Here is a 19,281-nt window from a genome sequence, read left to right as displayed (position 1 = left end):
ACAGGCTGAGGATTTACTCACACAAGCACATCTCAAGAAGCAGCAGTTTCTGGGAAGGTGTGCTGGGAAGACGATGTCTGCCTATAGCCTTAGTGTTCTCATCCAAGAGAGAAAAATGCAAAGGAGCAGCAGAAACAGACACAGTCTTAGCCATGACCACAGCTCCCAATTCTCTTCATGGACACAAGATGATACTTAACAGACATGCACCTGTGAAAGTTCAGTACATTAGAGGACTTATATTTGAGAGGGTGAGGACCCTTTCCATTACAGGAAAGCAGGTAATTTTGCATTCCCTGAATTAAGCAACAATGTTGCTGGTGGTTTAAGAGTCAGATGAATCTGGTCTAGAAGCAGCACCAAGCTAGGTAGGGTTTCACAAAAATAGCTACAACCAACTCTTCCTCCTCCTAATCTTGACATGCTGGGGAAATGCAGCATGACCAGCCTAGTAGCCTAGGAAAAAATATCCACAGTCCCAGCAAACGTACCATTTCCTAATGTGATAGACAAGCTTCTTAGTTGAGACCTTGAAATCCTCCACAGATGCTGAGAAGCAAGTTACATATGGAAAAAATACAACCTTGAAGAAATAGGTTAATGGTAAAAAATACGGCAACTCAAATTTTGGTATAGTCAAAAGGCATGTTTAGAATAAAAGTGACTCTTTCTAATGCAGGGCTATCACTTCATTTGTTCAATGGCATTTTTCACTGAAGAAATGCTCCCCCAATTACAAACATCAAAGATAATACTTTAATAATAATACTTTAGATATTATTTAAGGTTTATAATTTATTAGAAGTTAACATCTTTTTGCACACATTTCCTATTTTTATCTTCAAAGGCAAGCTAATCTTAAAACAGTCACATATGGATAAAGGCTCACTACCTAAGGGACATTTCTAAACATCCTCAGCCTGACTCATTTGAGGAGAAAGAGGGGGTGTTTTCCTCCCCCAGAAACAGGTTCCTTGCCACTGCATAGACAGCTAACCTACTGATCGGAAGCATTAGTGAAAAAGCAACTCCCACTACAGGTGCATTAGCTATGGGCTCTGACCAACAACTGCAAAGTTGGCTGCACCTGCTGACAGTCACCATCTCCTGCAAAAGCTTTTTTTCAGCTAACCGAGAAGGCTAAAGCATGGCACATATATGACTGCAAGAATCAGTCATAACCCTCAGACGCACAGCATTGCTAAAATAAAATTGTGTCACTTTGTAACATGTTATAAAAATTCACTGATTACCTTAACAGACTAGAAATAATCACTGCAATTTTCCATTAAATATAGCATCATGAACTCAGTTAAATCAGAAAAAAAAAAAAGTACAAAAGCCCTTTTGAAATAGCTCCCTAGTTATACTTTGCTTGAACTGAACCCTTGGTATATAAGCAGCATGAGTAATCTCGTTTCATTTCCCACTGTAACTCAAGACAGAACACAAACAATAAAAATAAGAATAATCTATAAAAAACACAGTACATCAGAAATCTATGTAAAAAACATAGGTCTGTATCAAGGAGCTCAGTAACAACTTAAAGCACCACTCAAAATTAGGTACCATACATGTTACAGTACATTCCATTTATTATGACAATTTAAGGCTAAAATAGGTACGACTCCCTTATAGTCAAGCTTTCTTATATTTATAAATGCATACAAACATTAAGTAGATACAAATGCGTATTTTTTTATTGCTCTGAACTGTCTACTAGAATGTTCGACTATCCCAGATGTCATCTCAGTTTGCCTTTTTCAATCAAGCTGAAGTCCTCTTACTATTGCAAGTTATGGCACTTGTACGATTATAAACCTTCTTTGATTTGAGCTGTAAATAAATGCAAAGACATATCAGACAAAACTGCCCATCACTGCAAACTTTATAACTTAGTTAACTAAACATTTGTCCATAAGATACGTAACAATTCACCACAAAGATTATTTCTGCCATTCTTCTGGAAGGATTTTCTTTTCAAAATAATAGATATAACCAAGCGGCTAACAAGACAATCAGCAAGAAATGACTGACTGGTACCAGTCTAACAGACTGGGCTTTAAAAAAACAAAACAAAACAAAACAAACAAAGGCTGAATACGTGCTCCAAAACAAAGAGCAAACTTTTCTTCTTGCTCATAGAGCAATTATGTTTCCTAATTATGTAGGGCAATGCCTTATTCTGCCAGTGCCAAATTCTTTGACTGTAGCTTGTCCATTTCTTGACCAATATTTCCTTCAATGGTATCACACTGGGCAAGAAAAACCTGAGAATAAGAAATAAACGAATGTTACTGGGGATGCAATTATAGCAATGGCAGATGCTTCCATAAGAACAGAAACTGCAGTTTCCATCATGAATTTGAAGAAGCCAACTCAACCACCACCTTCCAGTTCAGTTTTATAACAGCTTATTGATAATTTTGTTTACCCAGAATCCAACAGAAACATGATATTTGGTAAGGCAATAACATGGTTGCCCATCCTCACTGGTTCTGCTGCTGCAGTACTTTGAGTTGATCCAAAATTTATAAACGACAGTAAGGATCATAAAGGTTCAGACAAGTTAGTGCTTGAGTTTGGAACATGTCTTTTAAACTCCTTTCTAACACACATACTACTTCTGTAGCTGAGGGCGCAAGTGACAAACCTAATCAACCAAATCTAAAACAAGCTTTCGTTAAACCAAGGCCTCCTCTATTTCTCAGGACTACAGGCCAACACAAACCCTCACCTTTATCAGTAAGTAGCTGGTGTGCCTCAAAAGACAGAAGGCTCCTTTCTAAAAGGGACAGTCCACAGCACCATGAGCTTTCTTAGAACTTGCCCATGAGTTCTTACAAGTACAGCAATCCACACAAAGCAATTAAGAGCCAGCGGCCACTCGTCACTTTGCTTGTGCTGTACACGGCACAAAGCACCAGCACATTAAGCCAATAAATAGTTTTAGGCCAATTCCAACATATGTGAGTACACTGTAGTTTCTGAGAAGACTCTCCCACTACCTATTTATGGCTTGCACTCAAGTTTTGCTATGTCTGTGCTAGACTTTAACAGTCAAACCAGGTATTTAATGTTAAAATTACATTAAGAAATCTCCTTCCCTCTAGAGCAACATACTGTTGTGCCAAGTGAATATTTCTTAACCATCACAGTTTTTTCAATCACCTGTCTTCAACCAATCCCTTAAGCCAGGGGTCCTCAAACTGTTTAACCAGGGGGCCGGCACACAGATGCAGTGGCAGGCAGCCATCTGCGGCTGCTTGGTTTCCCCCCCAACCCCCGGCAGGGGGGTGTCTGTAAATACCGGGGGCCGGATTGAGGACCCTGCGGGGCTGTATCCAGCCCGCAGGCTGTAGTTTGAGGACCCCTGCCTTAAGCCATCATCACTTCTGTAAGGACTTGAGGGATGAAAAAGTCAAAGGTGGTAACAACTGCAGTTGCTGGCTGCAAGTGTTTCATGTCTGTCTCCCCATTCTGGAAAATACATGACTGCCAGCAACAGAAGGCAGTTAATGGCTCCCGCTCACTTTCATGGATACTTAGGAGCAATAAGCATAACTTGCCATAATTTTCTTGCTCTGGAAAAACAAATTGTTGTTAATTGCTCTAAAACCCCTTAAGATTTTTCTGCAGTCCTCTACAGGTTCATAACCTACAGTTGCAGAACACTGTGCCTATAAAAGCACATCAATAACTCTGATTCTGCTCCACAGAAACTGTTTTATGCTTTAACAGCAGTTCTTATACAAAGCCCCTATTTACGCAATAACTTCACCCAAGAGTGCAGCTCTAGTACCTTGCCATGAGGTTTATAGCCATACCTCTATTAAAGAGTTTTGCTGCTTTGGTTAGACACGTGGAATCAAGAGCATGTTCAGAGCTCCACACCACATAGCTATGCCAGCAAGCGTCTTTATTTCAATTTGCATTATCTGAACTTACCTCTATAACTGAGTATAAGTGCTTTGTCCCTAAAGCTGTAACACAAACCATTTCTACTATGAAGTACTTCTTGGTAGGGCTTCCTCTAAAATAGATGGCTATTTCAAAAAATTTGGGTAATGGTAACAGAAAGTTTTTAATAGGGTTACAGTAAAAGACAAAACCTTTCAACTCTAAACATGAATGCAACGTACTTTCACAAACAATTTTCAGATAGAGTCTAACCTGCGACTGAAGCTAGCATAATACAAATAAACCCAGTAATATGAGTAGCATTACCATTCATTTATGGAAGTTTGACGTGGGGGGGGACAATGCCAACACAGGATTGAGTTCCAATATTTATTAACAAACCTTCAGCTCAAGGTCTCTAAGGAAACAATGCCTAGGAATTTAGAAGCATCATACAATAGCAAAGCAATTAAAAAACCTACCCCTCAGTACAACTGCTCTCCTGTACAGATTTTACTTCAGAGACTTACTCTCTGTAGAAAATTGGTACATTGCAATGGAAGCTAAAATTTCCCAAAGAACACCTCTAGCAAGATCCAGCAGGAGTCAGTTGAATGCATCCTTGTGCCCAGACCTCATTCTTTATCCCAGTCCTCCAAGATACAGGAAAAGAGGAATGATCCTGTTTTCTTTGCAAGTGAGCAGAATTACAACTTCAGGCAGCCATAAGGCCAAATGCTAGTATAAATTACAAACATCTGAAAATAGCATGAACCACAAAAATCTGTATTTTTGTATGCTGTTTTATAAAGCTATCAAATACCTCCCAAAGAGAGGTCATAAGATATACCAATGTAAGAGCAAACACTGGCAAAATCTAAGCTCCAAATATCCTCATTTTCACAAACCCTTGCTACACAAGCGCTCAGCGTCAACGGGAAACAAAAATAACCCCAAACTCACCTGAACTCTTTTCACCAACCCTTTCTTTTTCAGTTTGCAATCACTGAAATTCTCTGGCAGATTCTGCAGTAAAATAAACAAACAAGTTGATGCAGCTTAATGTTGAAATTATATTAAATTACAGCAAAAACTGAATGTATCAAAGAATCCTCTGAACAGGCATCATGAAAATGCCATGCCTTCTCAGTAAGGATGATTACATGAGAAAGAATTTAAAAGAAAAAGTCATAAATTCACAAAGTCAGGGATGCGGCATGCTGATTGCAAAGAACTGAGCTAGCAAATTTACCATGGTCTTTAGGTAACATACAGCAATAGACTACATACACTGCTTTTGTCTGCTGTGGTGTACATCAATTGTTCTGCTGCACTTTAGGGTTTTTTTCAGCAACTGTAAGATTAAATATTTTACACGAACACATTAACTCAATCACCTGCCATCATTAGGATGTATCATCAGTAATGCAGGCATTGCCAGTCTGAGCTGTACATCTCATCTTCTCTGCAATCTACTCATGGAATACAACACGTGTTAAGTGTCACATGCTGACAGCTTTTCATTTAATTCAAACTGCATCATTTTCTGTACTCCTACAACCCAACATATTCATGTAAGTTATCTCAGCAAACGTTATATGCTTTGTCCTTTGTGAGCTATGTGAAATCCAGGTGTCGGTGGGGAATAGTGCTCAGGTTTATGATGTTTTTTTGAAACAGGTAAAACACCTGTACAGATGACTATTATTATATAAAGTTTATGCAAGTATTCTTAGAAACACTGTGCTCTCACTGCTGAAGATGCAGAAAAATCTTGGGAGTTTCTCACTGGTATAGCTTTTATTTTCCACCCTAACTCCATATCAAGAATAGTGGTTTCCCTATAATACTCTGTTTCAACTAAAATGCAAAGCCTCACTGGGAGATTTAGATATATAATCTCTTACAACAATTGAAAAATAAAGGTGCTCTTTTCTTTTAGTGTCCAGCCAAACACAGGTTTTGTATATAACCTAATACAGGAGACAGAAATATATAAGCCTTCACACCAAAGCAGCAGCCCATCATGGAAAGTGAAACTATAGGCATCACTGAGATCAAGATCCCAGTAAGTTCAGGGATCACACAGCTCCAGTATTTGTGCAGTAATCAGCACACTGTAAGTGATAACAAAAAAATAATCACCAGGCTTAGCATGCTTTTCCAGAACCATGGGTGAGGAGAAAATGAGCACATTCCAGAGTCAGCTAGAACACATTCTTACATTTCTAAAGGCAATCAAAAGAGGCTTCAGGGCCTGGGGATGGTTGGCAAGGGAATCTGCAGCTAGTGGGGCTCATTGACAGAGCTTTAAACTAGACTTGAAGCAGGAGGGAGATAATATCAAGCTTGTGCCTGACAAGCTGTGGGACAGCATGCCAAGGTCAGAGGGATGGATGCTAGCAAGGGCCCTCACCCTGCTGCTCTGAGACATGCTGGATACACTGGAGCACACCTCAAGTCTTATGGAGATGAGCGAGGGGCTCCTGACGAAAGAGGAGCCAAAAGGGAACACCAGTGAAATACCTCAAAGGAATTAAGGTGTGTTCCTCTAAACACGTGACACAGCCAACAGCCCAGCTGAAGTGCCTCTGCACCAATGCACACAGCACGGGCAACAGCAGGAGTTGGAAGCCACCATGCTGCTAGAAAGCTATGACCTAGTTGTCATTACTGAAACTTGGTGGGACAAATTCTATGACTGACATGCAGCTATTGATGGCTACAGGCTGTTTCAGATTTTAAATCCCTCTCACTCTTAGACTCAGCTGGAAGAAGGAATGTACAACGCTGCTTCTCGTCTCCTAGGACTGTATGGAAGCTGGAAGTGGGAGTAACTACTACCACACTAACCTCTTCCCAGAGTCAGGTTTTTCAGTTTGTTAGTTTGCTTTGGAAGATGGGTTAAGAGAAAGAAACTTCTGTTCCTGTAGTTCCAGATTCCATTTCTGTTGCTCCAGTACCAGTATTCCCAAAGGCCAGCATTGTTAAGCTGGATAAAACTCATATAAACTTTTATCCCTTCTCTTCCAGACCAGAAAAGGTATTTCCCTTGCAGAGCACTTTTATGTCAGACTGCACCTCCTGAAACAGAACCAGAAACTGGACGTATTTCTTTCAGGTGGAAAAATCACCATCACCATGAGGGACACAAGAGAGGTCAGTACGCAGATTAAGGAACTCTTCAGTTGGTACTAAGATGCACTCCACCACCTAACTATCCTTTCCAAATTCTCTTATTTTGTGAAAAAGAGGAGGAGCTCTGAAAGGAAGTTACCAGGTTAATGCCAGGAATCCGTCAGGCACAATGCAAATTCTCCTACAGGAGCCTGTTCTACACTAGTCACTTCATTCATTTATGTAACGTCACCTTACTTCCATGGATTTACAGCACAGGACAGGTTCAGAAGCTGTTACTACTTTTTCAGCGATGGTCTGCCTAAAAACCTAGGTGTCCATTTTCCAAAGCACAGCTTTTTAAAACTGTCCATTTGGAAGCTACTTTGCTCTTTATGAAGCGTATTTTACAGTACCATGGACTGCAATAAGCTCTTGCTCACGGTAGCATGCCTGTCTCCTCCCAGGAAGTAGGACACTGAAAATGTTGTCGTGTGTTTTCCTGTCCAAATATATAACAAAACAATTGAGAAGCTAGTTTAAAGCTGTGGGTGAATTCTCTTCAAACACCAGCTCTAGTCCACAAATAAAAATGGCAGTCTTGAAAGTATTTAGTTTTCACAGGGAAAAAGTTTAAAAAATATTATAAAGTTATATGAACTGCTGTAAGAGAGCTTAGACATAGGACCCTGTAACCACATCAGAAAACATTCCCGGTTTTCCCTTGGATTTTTAACAACACAATTCACTTTTTAAAATGAACAAAATATGACAAGAAATGTTTAACATAAAGAGTATTTGATGCGTACTATTTTGACTCCACATATGTAATAGCCTGAACGAACAAAGATCAGTTAGGTCTAATTATTAATGGCTGATTCTCACCAGAAAATGAAAATGTTATCTCACTGTCAAGGAAATTCTTCTATGCCTTGAAGTTTTCCATGACTTGGAATTTCTTAATAATCAAATTAAAAATGAAATTATGTACTAGCTCAGTTACACTGCGCATCTCCCTTTGCTTATTTCACACTGTATTTTCTGAAAGACATTCTCACCTACACAAGTATTCCTACCAATCCGAAACAGCAAATTAACAGTTTTTTATTGTCAGAATAGGCCTAAATTAACTTTCAATAGCAGACTGGGAACTCCAGCTAGGCTTACCATACACAGTCTGCTTCTAAAACAGATATTGGTAACTGGACTAAACTTTGAAATCTGAGTTCAGACTATTTCTGATTTTGACAACATTTTTCAAAACTGTTCTTTATAATTACATCTGTGCATAAAAACTCCTGTTTGCTTGCACACCCTCGTAACTGCGGGTTTTTTTAAATCACACCTTGTAATCCCCTTGACAGAGACATAGAGTTGGAAGGCCTAAATATACTAACTTACCAAGCTGCTTAAAAGATGTTTTGCAATCAAATTAGTAATGTTCACAAATCTTAACATAAAATTAAATCTCACAGTCTCTGTTTTACCTTAGTCAGCTTACGTCTCCTCTCCAGGAATACGTTGTCCAACTATTCAGGGTTTAACAGGTGAAGCTGGCAATAAACCTTAAGTCACAATAACATTTCCAAATTTAATGAAAATCACAGGTAATTAAAGAAGGAGTAGCTTAAGCCTAAGCAGTGCTTATGCAAAATTCTTGCCAAACCTACATTTTGGTGCTAGCACTGCTTGCAGAGCAGTATTTGGATTAGTATATGGCTTTCTACTGCACAGCATATTCTTACATTTATAGCAGGTCTCCTCTTTGCATTGCACTTCCTCTGTGACCAACCCCTGCTCAAGTCTCACAGTCATTGGTCTATATGGTCTTAAACTGTCAGAAATGACTGCAGTGCTGGCTTCACCCCAGCAACTCCTGTAGAACTCCTGGGCACAGGTTCCTTATCCTCCCGCCATCCACCCAGAAACAGAGCCCAAGTCTTCCTGTTACCAGTGGCTATATCCCACCCCACAACCCCAAACTCAGAGTTGCTTAACCGTATCTCTTGAAGAGTTCTCACCCTGCAGATACACAGATGTTCTTTTGTATCCACAACACTCATACTTTATACAAGAATTCCTTAAAAGCAATCGCTGTTTACACAGTGATAAATTTGTGTATTTTCCTGCCTCTAGATCCTCTCTATTCTTGAGTGTTCTTTCAACTACAAACCCAGCACCCCTCTCTCCTGATCACTGCTTATGAAATACAGACTCTCTTGCATTTCTTCCCATCTCCCAGCTGATCTCCTAATAAACCCGCCTCCCTCTGCCATAGAACATCACCTCCAGCTCTTCTCAAGCTTCATGTGTTTTGGAAGTGGTTCCAATAACAATTTTTAAGCTTAGGGTTCCCACCACATCTTTGTTCTCCTCTGGTTATTTCCTAAACCATAGACCCCAATAGGTAGTATCTGATGCCTGAATCCACTTTATAGCAGTGTAGTTAGTTAATAAACAAAACAAATGCTAGCCAAATTAATTATGACTATTTTATCAGAACCAAAGGGACATCATATTTAAAAGAGACAATCTCCTATACTAGCAGTCACTAGCAATAATAGCTAGAAAAATTCGTAGTTTGTTATCAAATTACTTAAAATAAAAATGACTCTGCTACACACATGCCACCAATGCTAATGGGTTGAAAAAAGTATTTTTTGGTGGTACTCCATCCATCTAACAAGACAATTTTTCATTATTTTCTTTTATAAATCAAGAAAATATAGTATTTTTGTGTGCAGTTTTACTGACTATCAGCCCTTCACTTTTTTTAAACTTATTGTTAAATAAATTGGTAAATTAGGTAAGCACATTACATTGACACTGAGTCTTCTTCACCTAAGTAGACAACTGAGCAGTTTCTTTAAAAGCAGCTATTAAACAGCAGCATTTGTCAACGGCTTTTCTGAATGCAGAAGCTGTAACTAAGCATTCTACTCTCACTGAGGTATGACAGCATTTTCGTGCTCCATGTGCTTTAGAAAAATTTTCCCCCAAAACTTTGACTTCATGGTTATGATTCATATTTAAGATGTGATGTAAGAATCACAATTAACAAATGCTTATCGAATGCTTATTTATCCAGGTAAATTCAAAAGGTTTAGTAGTAAGTTCTCATGTTATTCTAAGTAGCAAAACTTCCCAGAAGCCTGGGAAATGTTTGTTACAGACACAGTAAGGTGTTTTTTTCCATAATAATTACTGTAATCCTTGAAATGTTAATTTGGTATGGACTTACCAGATGACAAGTATAGCAGGGGCAAGGAGACAGTGAAAAAAGCTTCATCCGAACAGTATAGTTATTTAAATAACTTTTACAGAGAATTATAACCAAAAAAAAACCCCACAAGAAAGGAAGATGGGCCATCAGAACTTAATTATGAGTCAGTCATGTTATCAGTGTCCTCAGTACTGATACATGCAATTTGACAGATGTTTTTTTCATGAGTCTATATAAACAAAATCAATGACTGGTATCTCAGAAGACAAAGGGTTTCTTTCAGTTGTTCGTACAATCTGTTCTCCGCAATATTGTCTTCCTAGATTACAAGCATGCCGTTTAATAAGAAATCATTATGAGAACAAAGTAACCTCTCAGACTGCAATACTGGTGACAGACTTCATGTAAATTAAAGCAGGCTCACAATAAGTAGTGTCATGACTGTGAATTTAAATTTCCTACTGATCTCAGAAAAGCTTTACTTCTTTTTTCTTGAAAAACCCTTCAGTTATTTACAAAATTATGCCAGTTGATCAAGTCAAGGATCTTCTCTGTTCTGCTCACTGAGATTTGTAACAAATAATGTACTTTGACTCCTGGACCAAATGGTTTAATTGCTGAAATAAATGGCATTTCTGGTGATGCACACAGACAAATCTTCGAATGCTCAACAAGACCAAATCTGTATCTCTCCTGAAGGAAACTTCAAAGGTCTGTGGCTTATGGGAATGTCCAGCTGCGTCATAGCATTCAAAAATCTGTAAGATGCTCGTAAGATCCCTCCACCCTTCCTGCTGTGGAAGCAGTAGCTACTTAAACACATTTAACGTTAAAATGTTTAAGTTACAGTTAACTCTACCCAAACTCATCCCTTCAAGACATTCCTTTCACACCTCTGGCAGTGACAACACTGCATTTTTTTCTCCCACCCCAACACTGCATGACTACCAAGCTACTTCTCCATTTCCCAAATGACTTCTTTTAAATACACAGTTGTTGAACACAGTCTAGTAAAAATGAGTATTAGTTCCAAACTCAGCTCCTCTAATTAACAAGCTTGTCTGGTAACAGTAAGAGGGTGACACCCCTAGAACAGATAGAAAACAACATGCAGGCTTCGTCACCCTTAGCTCTCTATAACCATACAAATCTCATTTTGGATCAAGCCAGATGTTTTTGATTGAACCAAACAATGTATGACAGCCAAGACACCTTAAAGAGTTTTCACAACCATTCCGCCAAAGAAACAAACTGGAACATTTATAGTGTGAGTTTGCCAGTTTCACTTTTACAGTGCATCCATTCTGTCTCTGGCTCACTCAGTTCCGCGCCCCCCCCCCCCCCATCTCTTTTTAACATTCTTTTGGTTGAATCAACAGCATATCTATATGGTTAACAGCGTTTAAGAGATTTGTCAGAACTTGCCTTTTACTTGGCTAACAAAAAAGAATACTAAATACTGTATAAAACAGTTCTGAGATACAGATAAAATACTCTCTGGAAGCTTTATGCTTTCCTGCTTTGCATTTCTATTTACCTTTTTTTACTTCAGTGGAACCCATTTAATGTGCATATACATACCTCATTACTCTTCTGTGTTGCTACCTCTATGTATTGCACAACTACAGTACAGCTATGTAGTACCTCAGGAAGTTGGTGGCCTGTTCATCTGATCTGGTGTAATACCAAGACACTGAACAGCTAGATTCCACTCAACTACATGTATTTCATCTGCAAGATTTCACAGAAATCTCACAGAAGTTCAGTTTTTATGACAAAATCCACAGCCACCTTTGTATATTAACACAAATAAATATGGACTTTGGTATGTGTAACATAATTTCAATCATTCGTAATACAAATCCTCACTTATTTCTTGCTAAAAAAAAAAATGAACTGAGGCTTGTCCATGTCATAGGCTCTTATACAACAAAGTAAAAAACTATTAAAAATATTAAAATATACTAATTATAATTACTTTTAGCTTTGGCAGCTCCAGAAGAGACAAAACTGAGACACAGGGAATCCATTATTTCCTAAATCTAAACGTGAAGTCACTAGGCTATAAGCCTTCTAAAATCTTGTACTAAATCTGAAAGTCCTTTGTCCAGTACTATTTAGAGTATTTTGGATAAGGAGGTAGATAATAGCACATTTTCTGTTTAAGCCATGCAAAAAGTACCAGAATCAAGTTAACTTGGGAAATTCAGTTTGGATTAATTAGGAAGCAGTGAAAGGGTTTTTCAAGTACTGACTTTTTTCTAAATAGGACAGATTCAGAAATTGAAGAGATCAGAAATAAGCTTTAATCCCATCCAATTTAAACAGTTGTCACCTCTGCTATTTTCATGGCAACAGATTGTAAATCTGCCACTTCAAACAGGAAATCAGTTATACAAAGTCTGTATGTCTAACAGGATTCAAGAACTGTCAGCAAAGTATTTTCCTCTATGTGAGGCAGAAAAGGAAAGAGAATTTTTGAGACTTCAAAATACTTAGCATATTACAATTAAAAATAGTATTTTAAGAACTGTTGGCTATAACAAACAGCAAAGGCTAGTTTACCATTAAAGGTGTACAATATGAAAGGAGGAAAAATAAGTTAATGAGCTTCCACCATTCTTAGGAACACATCCGTATCATATAGCATCTGATGATGGCCAATTCAAATTATTCCTCTTTGATTTAGTCTGCAGCTGAACTTCAAAGTGTCCATCAAGTAAACTACATTTGGTTTACCAATTACAGGCATTTGCATGAAATATTTCTGAAACAATCCCACAAAGGGTCACTGTACAAAGGAGTAGACCCAAAGACATCACTACCACAGAAAAGCAGCATTTTTCCTTCAGAGCAGGATATTATGACCTAATTACATAACAAAAGTTTACAGAGAATAACCAGCAGAGAAACAGAATAAGGACATACCCTAGTTGCCACAATCTTCTATCTCTACACAAAGTCCCTTATCCTCACCTAGCTTTCAGCTACTACATGATATAGGAAGATATATATTGCACTCTGGAAATACGCTGCAAGGTTATGATCCATTAATGACTGTGAAGCACTTGGATATACCCCAGTACATTCCAATGAAAGAATCCAGTCCTCAATCTGCAAGCATCTCAAGTAAAAGTACTGTCAGTCCACATACGACTGACCAGAAAATTCTTCAGTCTTCGGGACCTCCTTGTTCCTACGTGATATAGAATACAAAGTGTATCTGTTGTTTTGGGGTGTTTTTTTCAGACCTTTATTGTTACCATGAAGTTTAACATGAAAGTTTGCCAAGACAAACTAAAAGGGTAAAACTTGAGTAAAGGATACCCATTTCATGTAGTCTTAACAGGCTGCTGCCCCAAAATGAAGCTCTTCTGTGGAATGGGGAAGCATACACAGGCATTAATGTCACCATTTAGAAATAGATGCTGCCAAGTAGTCTTTTGGAGACATACAGGGGCAAGAGCTGGATATTAAAGAAAAAATGAGCAAACCAATTAACTAATTTTCAAAGCTAAAACAATTTTTTTAGTATTTTAAAATATCAAATAGATTACAAGCAAGTACATTCTTAACAGTAGGTTTGGTCTCTATTGCAATTTGACAGTCTTCTGAGGTTATTTACTTACCATAGCATCAATCTGTTCCAGGATCTTCATGAACTGCTCTGCAGTTCCTTTTATCCTCTTGTCCAGCTGTTTTAGTGCTTCTACTTGGAGATCCTTTGCTAAAAATCCCTGAGGAGGAAAAACAGAGGGAAAGAAAATCAAAATTATTCCATAACTTATAGAATATCCAGCTAAGAAAATGCATCAATGCACCACAGCAGGAAACACCTTCTACTATTTCTGTAGTTTCAAATATGATAGGGACTAGTCTCAATCTGTAATCTACTAGTCTCAATCTGTAATCTATCAGTCCTTGAAATGCTAAATATAAGCTCTGCTAGGTTTACTTAAAAGATTAAACAGACATTAGACTTTGAGAGAACTCTTTATGCTTTTCCAGATCTAAATGTAATTTATCCAATATGCAACAATATTTATCCTTTTCCAAACAGTGCCATGTCTCTATCTAGCAAACTCACAAGCAGCATTTGAAATTCAGTAAGAATTTTACAGGACCTTTGGACAGTTAGGAGGGGCAGCCTATTATGGACTGCTCAAAAGCTTTACACAGTACTTTTTAAAAATACTTATACCTACAAAATTGTTTCACAAAGATATAAAATGATACAAAACCAGCATACCTTCTGGATACTTGTGAACTCTTTATTAACTTCCTCTAACTTATTAGCTATTTGCTCCACTGACTTCTCCAAATCTTTTAACTTCTTTACTTCAGCCTCTTCTTCTGGACTATTCTGTGTATTCAAAATTACAACATTCACAACTATGGAACAAACAGAGACACTATGCAGCTAAAAAGCAGCAACAGTGCTAATAGTCATAAAGCTTCTGCTGATTAAAAATATGTATTAACCTTGTTTTCTTTCCATATTTTAATACCTATCAAATAAGCTTCTTCCAAAGTTTAATTACAAATATAATCAAAGCAGCAACATATATAAACACATTAAATGATACAAATTTGAAAGGAAAAAGGAAAAGTGCGAACTTCTTTTTGTTAACTTATCACCTTTAAAGTAAGGGTAACAATTTATATCATGAGATACTACCTTGTCCTCTACTTGGCAAAAGCAGCCACAAGTCATTTCACCAGAAATTACCCAGCAGACTCAGTAGCTACAGATATTTTTATTTTTCTTTTAAACTAGAAAAATAAGATGAGCAGATAAGGTCATCAGTGCACAGAAGGTTCATGAGTACTGACAAGCAACAGATTAGGCAGAAATTTGTCAATAATGTAAGGCAGAAGTCAGTCAATAATGGAATTTCAGAAATGTACAAGCTGCCAAGTTATTCACACCACAACATGAGACTGAACTCAACTCTGTGGGTAGGTATACAAGATTAGATTTATGCTGTAACTTGTTTCTGTGTTCAGTAGCTGAAGCACTGACAGAAATTACAATAATTTAAGGGGGGGGGAAAAAAACGGTCAAAGGCAACACTTACCCTTTTCCCAATCAACATGACTTTGCAACCATTTTTAATACCAAGTGCCGACAATGGTTGTTCCAGTTCTTTCAGAGACTTCCCTAAATGGAAGAGGAAAAAAAAACAGTTAAAATATAGTTAGCAGCCTAAGTGTCTTTTTGAAGACATTGAAAGCATGGACACATGAAAGTGACTAAAAGTAAAGGTATCATCATCAATCATTGATAGATTTATACATTACCTTTGTATATCAGTTTCTGAAAAGGAACTGGAACCCCAGTGACTTGTTCAATAAGTACAGCCATGTCTTGTAGTGTAGGTTCACTATCTTCCTGTTGAGAAGCAACCCGAATACTGTGTTTTTCATTACCTAAGAAGAAACAGAGTAACAGTAATACTTATTTTTACCTAGAAAATATTACAGGGAATCTGTTTTTAATATTTATTTCTGCAGAAGTTCTCAAATCACTGATTCTCACATACAATAATAATTACCAATCAAAGGATTCTATTGCATGTCTTTCCTCTTGAAGTGACTTACCTCAGCTAAAAATTTACATTCTAATAACCCGAAATGTTTAATCAGGTGAATTCTACTGGCATAATGCTCCTGCTAAGTATTATTCCCCACCTTTTAAGAGTGTAGATGGTGTCTACATCCCACAAGCTAAAGCATGAAAGTCACACCTTTCTGATGTATTCCATTTCCCACTTGAAGGAACTTTAAATGGCACAAGTCTTGGGGAATCTGAGACAATTTATCACTTCCTTTGCTTCCTACTCCTCATAAATGAGAAGCAAGGTATCAATGCCTAACCTCTCTCCCCTCCACCAGCCACCCAAGAGAATTCTCACAATCCAAAAATTATTATTTCTCCCCATAATACATATGCAGCCTGAACCACTTTAAGAAGCCTCAGCCTCTATGACACCTTTCACTTATGGGACATCCTATTCAAAGTCCCTGTGAATACTTGCATTCAAACAGCAGGAAGTTTTTAGAAAAAAGGAGTATGTCTGTGAAACTGCTTTACAATAGACCCTTTTCTATAACCTTCTGCTCCCACACACTTAAGGCTTGTCAATCTGAAAGCACCCACAGGAACCAGCCACCACTGGCTCAAGGGAAATCAAGACAGGCATTTTTACTGTGCAAGAAGAGAGAAGTCCTTAACAAACACCAGAAATAAAACTATTATCATTAAGTGCGCGTATCTTTTACAAAGAAGAGCACTAGAAATATAAATTTTAAAATGTTCCAGCTGCCTAGAGTCACATGACAAACTTGCAAGCTCCAACAATATTTCTTAATTCCAAAATTATTTTATGCTCAAAATCACATCATACAAACTCTCCCCCAAGCAATTTCCATAAACGGACTTTCTTCCCAATCTGTGGTTTCTCTGTTTGTTTGTTTGTTTTGGGGCTGGGGTGTTAAGTCCTAACCTCAATATATTTCAAAAGGCTGTTTTGATATATATAACTGCTTTGTGTAAAGGCTGTGCCTGTCAGCAGTTAGAAAGAAAAAAGAAACGAACAGCTAATGAGAAAGAGAACAGCTGAAGTTTGCCTAGCAATAGAAACAGTTTTAATTCCAAATTAAGAGTACCACTTTGGGCAGACTGTAATAAAATATTAGTGTAAATTCACAGCAGAGTGAAATCACCATGAAATATATCTCATGGATTAGAACTGGTATTATCAGTTTGCTTCAGTAAATAACAATACTAATTTAAAGCAACCACCAGTACGAAATTCCAAAATATTTAAAAAAACAAAAAGCCTAAACACTTATAAAAAACAGGTCTATACAATTTCTTGCAGATTGTCAGGTAATATATGTGGGTCTGCTACTATTCTCTTTCTTAACCCTTATTAGCATCTTTCCCCACTTTCACTCATGCATGCAAATTTTAATAAAATATTTGCGCTAAATAGTCAACTAGCATCTGACAACAACAGATAAAAATTGGACAGCTTAAGTCCAAGATGAGCAATGCCTTTTATTCGCTATTTATTGATGTCAAAGTAATTACCAGACAAGAAAATAACTGGAAAGATAAAAATATTCTCACATAAGAAGACTCTTGGCAAACAGCAAGATGTTGGAATTATAAATATTTTAGTATCATTAAGCTATTGTCATCTTTGCAAACGAAAACCCCTCAAATCAAATAGAGCTTTCTGAGGGCATCAATGAGCACAAGTCATGAAGATACAAACAGATTATTCCATAAAGTTCCTACCAAATACTCTTAGATAAAGCTGCCAGGTGATAAAGGAAACATTTTCACAAAATAATATAACAGTTTGAAAGCACAAACGAGCAAGCAGAAATAAACAAGCTCTAAAGATGGAAAGAATGTCACCAACATAGTGCAAAAGGAAGAGGAGCAGAATTTATTATTGAATAATTTTAAAAATAATCGTTAAAAATTAACAAGCTTTGTTAACAAAAATCAGCTGATTAATATCTTCCCGATTTAATACCTTACTATCCTCATTACTCCTACTACCTCACCTAGATCCACTTCATCAAAATTTAATAACGTTATTTCCCATCTTATTTTTAAAAACTACGGAGTCCAGGCTATTCTTACCTCTTTGCAGTAACTTCTTCTATTTATTTGCAGATTTAACCACATCTTCCCTTCCACCTTCTTCTCCCTCCTCCTATTTCTCTTCCCGAGGAAAAAAAGATCAACCATACCAGCTGGCCTTTGAATAACCAGTTTCATCAGGTCAGCATTCAACTGTCATACTGAAGAAACCACCAGTACCCCTTGCAAGCTGGCATCTCACCAGCAACAAACATTCAAGCTTATTCAACAAGCAAGAAGGCAGCCCACTGGGTAGCACATGCTTTTAGCCTACAGTGCCGACTTTAGTGATATATTTCATCTAAATGAGGATTACTACCAAAAGAGTGACTTCTGCTCCATGCTCTCTGGCATGGTCAGCCTTGTTAACTGTTCCCATCATCTCCTTACAGCAGATCTACCCCCGTTTAATCATCTTGTTGATACAGAAAAAGCTTTTTTTTCTTTTTTCCTTCTGTTGGATCCGCTTAAGTGATCCAGCTTGAGGGAGGCGGCGACACGTGGCCAGAACACATGTGTAACGTTACGGTAGCAGCCGGGATCGAGACCAGGCAAAGCGGAGGACGAGCCGTGACCCGCTGAGGCCGAGGCAGGCCGGGCCGCTGGCCCAGCAAGGCCCGGGACGCTGCCGCCACCCAACCGACAGCCCCGGCCCCGCCATTTGCTGTCTCCTCGAGGCCTTGCGGAGCTGCAGGCGCGGGCGCCCCGGCACCAAAGGCCGCCACACGCCCACCTGCCCCACCACTTCGGGCCGCCGCCGGGCGCCTTCCAGCGCCGCCGTCCGCGCGTTTCCCGCTTACCCCGGCACCAGCGGCAGCCACGGGCCCGCCCGCCCTGTCAGCGCCGAGCTACCGCCAACGGCCGGACCCAGGCTCACGGGGAGCGCGGCCGGCAGGGACGGGCGAGCCCCGGGGCCAAACCCGCACAGCCCCGCCGGCGGCCGAGACACCTGGTGAGATGTAGCGGGCCGCGCTCGCCTCGGCAGCGGCTGGAGGTGCCCTCCCCCAGGCGGCTCTTACTGTAAGTGACGGTGACGGTAACCTGGGCTCCTGGCGCCGCCATCTCACCCCGCCACAAGGAAACGGTTCTGCCGGCGCTTCCCGGGGCGCGCCGGTAGCGCGTCACTTCCGCCTTAGGCCCCGCCCCGCCAGACGGGAAGGGGTGGGGCAAGGGGAGCGTGACGCCCGCGGGCGGGGCGGGGCCGTTTGCCGGCCTCACCGGCGGCGACAGCCGCCCCCTTTGTAATTAACGAGAGGAAACAATTAAGTGCCTCAGACCCAGGAGCGCCGGGGCCAGGGGCAGAGACGGCCGCTTCCCCCGTTACCCTCCGCCCCCGGCCGGCTGGTCAGGTGTATCTCGCAGGTTCCTCCGGCCGGTTGTT

At 39.3% G+C, this 19,281-nt stretch overlaps 1 protein-coding gene across 6 annotated transcripts; it reads right to left on the bottom strand.

The window, feature by feature from the left end:
* Nucleotides 1–1,573: 1,573 nt before the first annotated feature.
* Nucleotides 1,574–19,037, bottom strand: BAG1 (BAG cochaperone 1). 6 transcript variants are annotated; one of them, XR_008746460.1, is made up of 8 exons: nucleotides 18,920–19,037; nucleotides 15,542–15,670; nucleotides 15,319–15,401; nucleotides 14,490–14,603; nucleotides 13,870–13,977; nucleotides 8,505–8,582; nucleotides 4,864–4,926; nucleotides 2,195–2,270 (listed from the first exon to the last, which is right to left on the bottom strand). XR_008746460.1 is itself a non-coding variant. In XM_055799586.1 (7 exons), the coding sequence occupies exons 1-7, from the start codon at nucleotides 18,960–18,962 to the stop codon at nucleotides 2,181–2,183; spliced, it is 630 nt and encodes a 209-aa protein (XP_055655561.1). In that variant the 5' UTR covers nucleotides 18,963–19,037; the 3' UTR covers nucleotides 1,574–2,180. The 6 variants fall into 6 exon arrangements, 4 of the variants coding, with proteins under 4 accessions (XP_055655561.1, XP_005242913.1, XP_055655562.1 ...); XR_008746459.1 differs by lacking the exon at nucleotides 2,195–2,270 and adding an exon at nucleotides 13,568–13,706 and having other exon boundaries at nucleotides 4,863–4,926; nucleotides 8,505–8,570; XM_055799586.1 differs by lacking the exon at nucleotides 8,505–8,582 and having other exon boundaries at nucleotides 1,574–2,270.
* Nucleotides 19,038–19,281: the final 244 nt, after the last annotated feature.

The sequence above is a fragment of the Falco peregrinus genome, chromosome 3, assembly GCF_023634155.1.
Source record: "Falco peregrinus isolate bFalPer1 chromosome 3, bFalPer1.pri, whole genome shotgun sequence".
Lineage (NCBI taxonomy): Eukaryota > Metazoa > Chordata > Aves > Falconiformes > Falconidae > Falco > Falco peregrinus.
Note: the sequence above shows the minus strand (reverse complement) of the source record. Positions and strands in the feature narration are given on the sequence as shown.